Source organism: Vicia villosa, linkage group LG1 (genome assembly GCF_029867415.1).
Source record: "Vicia villosa cultivar HV-30 ecotype Madison, WI linkage group LG1, Vvil1.0, whole genome shotgun sequence".
Lineage (NCBI taxonomy): Eukaryota > Viridiplantae > Streptophyta > Magnoliopsida > Fabales > Fabaceae > Vicia > Vicia villosa.
The window spans coordinates 78739363-78750776 of record NC_081180.1 but is presented as its reverse complement, the minus strand read 5'-3'; the positions used below and the strand labels follow the sequence as shown (position 1 = coordinate 78750776).

The 11414-nt window shown below is 32.4% G+C and overlaps 1 protein-coding gene across 1 annotated transcript; it reads right to left on the bottom strand.

Moving 5' to 3' along the window:
* Window positions 1-3782: 3782 nt before the first annotated feature.
* On the bottom strand, window positions 3783-6281 carry LOC131610250 (zinc finger CCCH domain-containing protein 15). The gene is made up of 3 exons (XM_058882145.1): window positions 6003-6281; window positions 5008-5764; window positions 3783-4419 (listed from the first exon to the last, which is right to left on the bottom strand). The coding sequence occupies exons 2-3, from the start codon at window positions 5743-5745 to the stop codon at window positions 4093-4095; spliced, it is 1065 nt and encodes a 354-aa protein (XP_058738128.1). The 5' UTR covers window positions 5746-5764; window positions 6003-6281; the 3' UTR covers window positions 3783-4092.
* Between the last annotated feature and the right edge of the window lie 5133 nt (window positions 6282-11414).

The window sequence follows — 11414 nt, the reverse complement described above, 5'->3', positions numbered from 1 at the left end:
CAATTATTTTCACATGTTTGCTATATGACCAGTACTTTATCGGTTGAACTCCTCACATAGCTTAGCAGTATTGAATCAACATTTGATGTTTCTGCTTAATGGGAAACCGGTAAATTTATACTCTAGCTTGATGCTCCTTAATGATCTTTCTGCAAATCAATGATTTTTAGTCAAGATATGAAGATCCATTAGGTTAAATTATACATTAGCGGATAAGATTAAAAATAATGGGCTTCTTTGTTAGGCTTGTTCTATTGTATTTGGACAGTTAGCAGCTCTATTTTCTGTTAGTTAATGATGAAAATTCCAGACTGTTAGTGGTTAGCATATTAGTGAAATGTTAGTATTAGTAGTGTTTATGTAAGTGATTATATTCGTGGGTTCAGCGCTTTTGGTTCGTGAAGTGTGGTTACTACTTGGTGTTATTTTGTTGTCCTTTCTTGTTTTCTTAGGTGTTTTGTTTAGATAATATGTCTGTTTGCTTTGGGATTTGAATTGAAGTACTCTTAGTTGGAATGCATGCATCTACAAATTTGGCTATGAAAATGCCTTTTTTTTAGTACACTAAATTCTATATATGTTATGATTTTTGTAAACAAGTGGATTTGATTGAAAATGTTATTTGATATTGATGGATCATAATATATATATATATATATATATATATATATATATATATATATATATATATATATATATATATATATATATGCAATGAGTAAAGCGTTATTTGGTATTGAGTTGAATGTAGCCTTTTGATATTTGCACACCAAAAGAATGATTTTGTGTACAAAAAAAAAATGTACTACAATAGCATTCTGTAAAGAGTGCTATTAATGAAACATCCTATAATAGCACTTTTAAGAGAAAGCGCTATCAAAGATGTGTCATATATTAGCGCTTTGTTTAAAAGTGCTATCAAACATGTACCATATATTAGCGCTTTGTTTAAAACTGCTATCAAACATATTCCCTATAATAGCGTTTAATTTGAAAGTGCTATTAAAATCAAATAAAAAAACGCGCAAAATGCCCACTTCAATAGCGCTTAATTAAAAACGCTATTAAAAACCAGTACTTTAATAGCGCTTTTAAAGTGCTATTAAATAAAAAGCGTTTACAATAGCGGCGCGGTTAATAGCGTTTTTAAGTGCTATCAAAAACCAAAAAAAGTGCTATTAAATAGCTTATTTGGCGTAGTGCAAGGAGTTGTATTACATAGATAAACAAGTTCAATAGGGTGTTGAAGAATGTGTTTGATATGAACGACCTTTGAAACATGGTATATTTTCTAGGGATGGAGATTTTACACTCTGGTAAGGAAATCATTGTGCACTAACTAAAGTATGAACTTGAGGTGTTGAAGAGATTTGAGCTGACGAGTTGTAAGTCTGCAGTCACACCTGCAGAGACAAACCACAAACTGGATTATGATGTTGATGGTGAGGAAGTAGATGCTACAACTTTCAAACAGTTGGTTGGTTCTTTGAAATATTTGTGTAACAACAGGCCTAACATATGTTATGTAGTTGGAATGATAAGTAGGTTGATGAGTAAGCCAAAGTGGTCACATTACCAAGCTACAGTCAGGATACTCAGGTATGTAAAAGGAACTCTGAGGCATAGAATTATATTTCCATCAGGAGTGTCAGATCATGTTAAGCTGATATGCTATTCAGGCTCAGACTGGTATGGTGACAAAATGGACAAAAGAAGTACTGCTAGGTACCTGTTTATGTATCTAGGAGCTCCCAATTCATGGTGCTCCAAAAACCAACCAGTGGTTGCATTGTCAACCTGTGAAGTAGAGTACATAGCTGGTGCATTATCTGCTTGTCATACTGTTTGGCTTATGAATTTGTTGTAGGAACTGAAGTTCAAGGTGAGCAAACCAGTAAGGTTGATGAATGACAACAAATCAGTCATATGTTTTTGTGAAGAATCCAGTGTTGCATGGAAGAAGCAAGCATATTGACACAAAGTTTCATATTCTGCGCAATCAAGTTCAGAATAGAGTGCTTAAGGTGGTTCACTATAGAACTCAGAAGCAACTTGTAGATGTGCTGACCAAGACAATTAAAACTGAACACTTCATCAATTTGAGGGAAATAATTTGTGTTGTTAATTTTTAATCTTGAATATGAATTAAGGGACGATGTTAAGTGTAATTCAGATTCAAGTAGTTTAATTTCAGTTTCATTTGGTTTGCATTTGAGTTTGAGTCAGTGCATATAAACTCAAAGGTAGTTGCAATTGTAACCGATTGAATTTTTGAGGAAGTTTGTTGAGATAGAAAAGTTAGTTACATTTCTTTGTCTACAATTCTTTCAAGTTCTTCTTCTTGTGCATCAACAGAGTTTCATTGTTAACTCCAACAAAAACAAGATAGTGTGAGACAGACATATTTGAGGATGCAGATCTAAAATATTGGTTTGTCCCGCATTAAAAGTGAGGGCGGGCGGGTCTGCTGGCACTTCACTTTTAAGCCTAAAAACCAATATAAAAAAAATCATGTAAACGCTCATGCCCGCAAAAGTACGTAAAAAAATGAAATGGGACGGACACATTAGAAAATGCGAGCATAAACTCGTAGTCCATCCCATACTAAAGTGCGGATGAAACGGACATGCTCAATGAATCATGCTCATTTCGCCACCCCTAACCAGAATCAAATTGATGGTTTATTCTTACAGGTTCAATTGTTTATTCTTACAGGTTCAATTGCAATTGCAAAGAGTTTATGATTAAATATACTATGGTTAATTCTTAAAGGTTCAATTGCAAAGAGTTTATGATTAAATATACTATGGTTAATTCTCAAAGGTTCAATTGCAAAGAGTTTATGATTAAATATACTTGAAAATTGGTAGCAACATATGGTCTTAAGTTGAATGGCTATGTCAAATTATGAGTATTAAGAAGAACTCTAGCCAGCTTCACTTCTAACATTTTTTATTATTGAATTTCAAACACTAGCATTTTAATTAATTTTCTCTTTTACCATTATAAAACAGTTAAAAAAAACTTTTTGTTCAACTAGTAAAGAAAAATTCAATATCATTCCACAATATCCATATGCAATACTCGATAAATCCTACTGTTTTATTATTACTTGCAATAATTCAATATGTTTGCTTAAATCACTATCAAGAATATGACATGAAAACCAATTCAACTTATATACCTTTTTTAATATGCATGAAACCTTTAAGTAAATTACTCATTTTAAAAGGGATGGAGTACTATTTGAAAATTTATTGCCAACCTATATTGTCACATTGAATATTTTACGTATAATTGCATTTTTAATAGATGAATATAGTTTATATTCCAATATCTGTCCAATCATTATTTTAAAGTAAAAAAAAAAAAACCTTCACAGTTATTAAAAATTTTGTTTATGTAATTTTTATAAATTTTGCATTTTAATAAATCAATTTTATTAAATTGTCTTTTACATTTAATGGAAAAAGTCAATAAATGATTCACATTAAATGTTCTTTTAATAAAATGAAGGTATACTAAAAATAATAACAATTAACCAGGTATACTTCATAGAGAGGAATATAAAGAGGTTTTAGCAAAATGCAAGTAAAAAATATTAATATACATAAATAGTATTTCGGAAGAACACACGTCAAACTTTGTTTTTTCATAAACCCTTGGTTTTTAATCGGAAATAAAATAAAAAACCTTACATGATAAACTATGCATACATATATAGATATTATATATCTTAAAAGAAAAAGTATAGAACACTGAAAAATAGAGCACTGGCAACATATTACAAACACAATGAGGAATTGTTTAATATGTAAAAGTATCGAAGGAGTGTCATTACAAAACTATCCAAAAAATGTATTATTTCACATAGTACTTGTTCGCTGTGTTGGGACCAATATAGACGTATGTATGTAGAGTTCAGAATTCAAAATGTCAAACTTATAGGGAAGAAAAAAGAAAGACATGATGACCGGCCACATTCTCCTCAAGAATCATGCTCTAGACCTCAATTGGTAATTACACAATCAAGAATATTATTATGTACTGTTGTATACGTTTTGAATCAAACAAACAACTCCATGAGACTACTTATCTTTCCAATTTCCTTGATCTGGGCGTAGATTGTGATAAAGCTTTCTCTTGCTCAGTAAGTGCATGACGGAAATGACATCTATGGCCATAGGGACAAACAACTCCAGCAAGGACCATCCTACAGACCTCAGTTTTGTAGCGTGGGTGGCGGATCACCGGGCGAAGCTCCCCGATACCGTGAGCAAATTGGCAGTGGTCACTATAAGGACATGTGCCAGTTTCCTGCCATTTGTTACACAGCTCAGTTTTGAACATCCCTTGATTATACACAGTCATCTCAAGAGGCTCTTCCTCTTTCTGGCCTCCTCGCACATATACTTTTTGCTGCACCATAGCAACCCACAAAACTTCAACAATGATTACAAACACAAACAACTAAATGAAGGAAATTGAGTCATATATATTGCACCCCTGCATTACTTGTTACATATAAAACCAGTACTCTAACCATTAATAATCAACAATCACAGGACCAAATAGTCTACTAGTCTTATATATTCCAAAAATTTATAGAAATGTGTGAAAAGGAATTAACTTAACAGGAGCATGATAACAAGCATAGAGCATATTGGCACCAAAAATGGCTTCAAATTTTAACTAACTCATCCGTTTCTCCTAATAACAAATAGAGCGACTGTGGTCCAGCAACACAACTAACTAGCAGGTAATGACGCAGACAAGCAATGTTTTACTTCATTTGGAAGGAAAGTAATAATAAGTAATAACAAGCAGGTCAAGTTCGGTACATAACGAAAAAAGCAACAATCACGAGTTAAATTAAGCCTAGATGAAATAACAATATATAGTAACAATAGCAGTAATTATAATAAATAGATAAATGGATAAATAAATAATAAATAGATAAATAAATAAATAAACAAATAAAAGTAATCATAACGTGCGTGTGCTTACAACTGCATCAGGTTGAGTGGAAGACGCGCGGGAGCGGGTAGCACCCTTGGTGCGGCAAGCATTATTGTTAGTTACGACGGCGGGAGGCTGAGCAAGCTTCAAGTAGCCATTGGATCTCACAGAAATGCTTTTCGGCAGCGAGAACCGCTCCGTTTCAACACCGTTATTATCTATCACACTCGTTGGACTCTCATCCGAACCTTCCAGAAGCTCCTTGTTATTGTGACTGATGTTATTGTTATTCCAATCAGCACAGTTTTCTTTTCCATCACCAAGATTCAAACCACGGAAACTGTGCAAAGCATCAAACGGAATCGAATGTGTCTGGATGGAAGAGTCACCACCGCCAAATCGATTCTCCAGCGAAGCCTGAACGAGGAGGTTCAGATTCTTCTGCAACTCCTTGTTCACCGCACGGAGCTGTCCGTTCTCTTGCTGCAGAGCTTCAACTTCTTTGGATGTCTCCACTAGACGACTGAGACACATACTGTGACGATTCACCATATCCTGATGCTTCTGTATCACGTTCACGCACGAATCGTAATCAGTTCCGGAGTCAGAGTACGGATAAAGCGAAGCTCCTCCTCCGCCATTGCTGCAGTTTCCGGAGAGCTCGTTAGTCAGAACAGAGTACAACGAAGCAAACGCGCCGGCGTTCGAATGCATGTTTCCGGCGGAGTTGAGGCGGACGCCGAATCCGCTTTGAGATGAAGGAGAACAAACGTCCTTGTTATGCATTTTGATCGGTGAAGTAATGCTGTAAAACCAGAAAACAAATCAGAAACGTGACGAGACGATCCATTATCAGAAATTCAGAATCGTTTAAGCATTATTTAATATTCACATTTTCAGATCAATAATTTGTAAATTCAAGAAACGGTTTCACGATCGAAGAAATTACTATAAACACAATCGATCAAGAAAGTGTAACTGAAAACGAAAACGCTAACATATGAATGAGAGTATTCGAAGATGAATTAGGAGAAAGCGTTTACCTAAGAAGAAACTGGATCGGAACAGAAAGGATGAGAAACGAAGAGAAGCTTCAACTTCACAAGATGAGTTGAAGTTCTTCTTCTTCAGAGAGAGAGAGAGAAAATTGTAGAAAGAGAAAGGCGGTTGGAGCTTTGAAGAGAGAGAGGTTGAAGAAAGAGATTATATAGTGGCAATGAAGAGGGTGTGTTTGGTGCGAGGGAAAACCGTCTTCAACACATTTCTAACAGAATTTTCTTTCGGACTTTCTGCAATTTTCGAGGCAAGGGAAGTAGTTTACATAACTACCCTTGATCATTTCAAAATAAGCGTGGATTCTTGATGGGGTTTTCTGGGAATTCAGTTTTTTCTCTTCTTTCTAACAAACATATCTCCTTCAATGAAATACTAGTTTATTCAGTTTTGCACTCAATGGCACCAAAAATGATCTTGTAGCGATGAATAGTCTATTCAACATTATGTCAATAATTTTACCTCTAATTTTAGATGTGATATAATGTATAATTTCTCTGATAAAGTTAAAGAAAAAATGTAATAAATACATCTACTTCTAGTTTTTAGACTCGCTTTTTATATTTATAGTTATTAAGAGATTTTTTATATTTTCATATCTATTAATGATTTCAATGTATGCTGTTCTTTTTAAAGTATTATTACTCTATTTTCTTAATAGAAAGTTTTATAATAATTGGTCGAGGTAGTACTATTAATTACTAGATATAACTATCAATACACATTGGTACTATACTATGTAGATTGTTGTACGGACTACATGCGTTATTATTTATTGCCTAAAAAATAACATGCATTATTAGTTAGGTGTTGCCTTAAATAAGATTTTATATTCAACTTAATTAAGTTTGAGTTTAAATGTACTGCACTGACAATATAAATTATCACATATAATCAATCAAAAATTTTACACTTGTCAACTCATATTCATTTTTTAAAATTAAAATTGTGTTTTAATTAGATACATAGTTGTGATTGGTTGACAGTATAAAAATATTGTATACCGTCAATGCATATCCCTTTTTCTCATTAAGTTTTACAAAAACATGTAAAGTAAAGATATTATTCAATGCAAAAAAGTACAGATATTATTTCTTATAAATTTTAATAAAGCCTTATATTGATTCAATATTTCACTTTTTCAATATAATTCAAGTCTCAACTATCCAAGAATAAAATCTTCAAGTGCAACATTCAAACCGGTAAAGAAATGTGTTTATAAAGCATTGATGAACCAAAATGGTTGTGGCATATAGGGTATGGACATCTAAACTTCAAAAGCTTTAGTGAGTTAAGTTTTAAGAATTGGGTGTGTGATCGGTCAAAACTGAGTATAAGGAGCATGACATGTGAAATCTTCATGAGGAGCAAGTAAAATAGATCATCTTTTGTTCCAGAAATTCCTAAAAGATTAAGAGATGCTTTTAAAGTGGTGCATTATGATATGTGTGGTCCTTTTGAGGTTCCATCATTGGGAAATAATAGATACCTCATCACCTTTGTGGATGACACAAGGATGATGTGGCTTTATACCATCAGGTTTAAAAGTGAAGCTTTTGGGATCTTTAAGAAGTTCAAAACCTTAATTGAGAAAGAAAGTTTACCCTAAAGATTAAATAACCTCACCTTATACACTGCTACACAATGGTCTTGCATAAAGAAGAAATCAAACCATTCTTGACATAGCATATTTGTGTAGATTATGATTACAATGAAGAATCTAAAGATGAAGCAAATGGTGAAGACACTGAAGTTGGTGAAGTTGCGCGATTGAACCTCAAGCTCATGAGAGGCCACAAAGCAGAAAACAAGCACCTAGAAAACTTGAGGATTGTGAAGGACTGTCTGATAGTGCAGAAAGCAATGAAAAATAATTAATACATTTTTCCATTTTAGCTAATGCAGAGACAATCATCCATTCAAAATCAATGGAAAGCAAAGCGTGTAAGGAAGCCATGAGGGAAGATATGAGGTCAATTGAAAAGAATCACACATGGGAATTGGTTTCCCTGTTTAAAAAGAAAACAACCATTGGTGTGATAAGGGTGTATAACACCAAGTTGAATCCATATGTCTCAACTTCAAAACATAAAATCAAGGTTGGTGGCTAGAGGATTCTTTCAGAAACATGGGATTGACTACGATGAAGTATTTGCTTATATGGCTAGACTTGAAACAGTCAGACTGGTAGTGATCCTAACTAGCCGCAAGGATTGGTCGCTTTATTACCTAGATGTGAAGTTTGACTTTTAGAATGGTTCTCTAGAAGAAACTATGTATATAACTCATCGTCCATTTTTTGTGATAAAAGGGAAGGAGAAGATGGTATACATGCTACACAAGGATTTGTATAACTTAAACCAAGCTCCAAGAGCTTGGAATAAGAGGATTAACCCATTTCTGATCCAATTAGAATTCAAGAAATTCACCTCAATATGGTGTATATATGAAAGAATCAAGAAAAAAAAGCACCATAATCATTTGTTTATATGTGGATGACCTGCTCATTATTCATGTGCTATAGAGAAGCTAAAAGCTAAAATGAATGAAGAGTTTGAAATGACAGACCATTGCAGGTTATCATATTGTTTTGACATGAAATTTGTGAAGAACAAAGAGGGAATGATCATGCACAAATAGAAGTATGAGAAATAATTGTTGAAAAGATTTAAGAAGACTGGTTGTAAAATAGTAATAAATCCTTCGGAGACAAACACTAAACTAGATGAATGTGCAATTGAAAAAATGATTGATACTACATTGTACAAACAAATTGTTGATTCACTCAGATACTTTATGCAATAGCATGTCAGATATATGTTATGTAGTAAGTATAATGAGCAGATTCATCAATACACCTAAGAGATCACACCTAGTGGCTGAAAAAAGAATTCTTATGAATCTAAAACGAACCTTGAAAGTAGGTTTAAAATTTTCCAATGGTTGTAAACAAAAGAAGAACAAGTTTAATTGGTTATAGTGATGTTGATTGGTATGGAGATAAAATGGTTAGAAGTGGTACATCTGGTTATGTATTATTATACAATGAGGCAACCATATCGTTGTATACAAAGAAGAAACCAATATTATCCTTTTGTGATGCTAAATATATTACAGATTCATTTGCATCATGTCAATCTATTTGCCTTGATTCCTTGTTAATGGAACTTAAGTGTAAAGTGAAAAAGTCTATGAAGTTGATGATTGACAACAAATCTAGAATAAGATTGACCAAGAATCCATTATCACATGGAAGAAGCAAGTATATTGAGATAAGAATTCATTTCACGGGGGAACAAGTGATTTAAGGCATGATAGAAGTCATACATTGTCCTATAAATGAGCAATTTGTTGATGGCTTTACAAAAACTTGGAAGATTTTTGAATACTTGAATCAATTAAGACTTATAGATATTTAAACTCTCTCTGAATCTTTTTAATAACAACAACTTTAACATTTTTAAATATGGTTCATATCTCTTCGATACCAGTCAAACCCTTTAAATTCTAGACAAATTAGAATTATCCAGAAAATAAAATAAATAAATAAATAAATATTTGAAAATAAATAAATAATTTTTAAAATTCAATAAAATAGAAGGAATATAATAGTGAATTAACCTAAAATTAATTATATTTTGAATTACACACAACTTAACTTAGAGAGAAAAAAACGCACTCGAGTGAACTCTAGTTGACAAATCAAATTATCTACGCTAATAAAAAAATTCAATCACATCAAAATCATTCATAAAGGTCCACCATATGTTATTTATAATATTATTTTATCCCTTTATTTGAAGTACATATAATGTTTGAAGAATTAGTATAGTTTAACAGAAAAATAATCATAAGAAAGCAAGAAAGTTTATAGAGTGCGTATTGAAGGAGCAATTGCGGTTAGAATAGAATTTGATTACACACATAAATGCTTGAAATTCAAGTTAGTTATCCCTAGTTGGTGGTTTTGACATATGGGTTTCCCATTTTCAATGCACAAACTAGATTAAGACACTTATTATTTACGACCCAATCATGGTTTTATTTGGAGGGTTTGCTTCTTTATCACATTTACAACAACCTCTTTGGTCTAATCGCTACTCTATCAAAATCTTATTATCAAAATGTTTGTTGAATAAAATAAGACACATCTAAAAGATTGATCCCCACATTAATTGATTTTTGTTTCTAAAAGCCAATAGGTAAGGGCTTTTCCATGTGTGATGGTTGTTAAGTTAGCCATGCGATTCTTCTCATATACTATATTTTCATAAAACAAACTTTGGTCAGATTGTATTTCACTTTCATTATAGGTTTGGTCATAATGCTGTTATGGCTAAAAGATGAATTAGCTGTTATTGGGTTTTGTCACTTTTTTTGTCTCCTAATACAAGTGAAAATGGCTGCTTTGTTTAGTTTAGTCTTGATTTGATTTGGAACCTTATTTGCGTCACTATTGGAAGGAACACAAAGTTAGTTTTATTAACATATTCCAAAAAAAATTAAAATAGGGTTAGCTAAGTAACATAACTTGTACACATTTATAACTTATAAGCATAGGTACCTCTTTTAACCTAATCTTTCTAAGACTTATTTAATATATTGAATTTGTTCAAAGATAAAATAGATCAAACTTTTGGCTTAAACCTCTCAAAAAAATCTACTTTTTTATTAAAAAAAAAAATTAAATTAAATATGCTAGAACATTATAGTTTACACATTGCAAAGTACTAGTATGTTAGATAGACTGCATTGACAATAGCTCAACCGACTGGATCAATTTTTGAGAGATTCATTGATTCATTGATTTTTTTTGTTTAATAGCCAAATACATTGATTTTTTTTGTTTAATAGCCTAATAGCCCGAATTTCATCCATTAAAGGTGATTAAATGAGATGTTGTGGGTTCAGATCTCCATCCTTACAGTCGAATGTCTCTGCACAACTATCAACTAAGCTGGTTTAACGAGACAATAAAATGAACTTCTTGTTAGTTAAATTAAGTATATTATATATATTTACATGTACATAGATCAACTCATAGGAAGTACTGATGTATTGTGTTTCTAAAGTGGTTACGAACTCCAAACATATAAACAGACAAAATGTGTATGGAATTGAAAGAATCAGTTCAAAGATTTATCTTGGAGACATGATATCTTATTGATGTTACATTGACTTCATATACACTTAAGCACATTCAACTATCCATGAATAGGTTATGACTTATGACGTGATTTTGGCGAAGATCAAAGGGAATTAATCTCAAGTAAAAATTCCCTTTTCTTCTTATAAAGCCTACTATACAAGTAACAAATGAGAGTTTCACCATATACTAGAAATTATGGATCCAAAGCATTTGCTTTACATATGATACAAAACTCAAGACAGGAAATGCAATA

Excerpts from the sequence above, each read along its gene's own strand:
- LOC131610250 (XM_058882145.1), bottom strand. The coding sequence starts at position 5,745 with ATGCATAACAAGGACGTTTGTTCTCCTTCATCTCAAAGCGGATTCGGC. Across the intron at positions 4,420-5,007 it reads CCACTCAACCTGATGCAGTT|CAAAAAGTATATGTGCGAGG; the intron begins GTAAGCACACGC and ends GCTATGGTGCAG.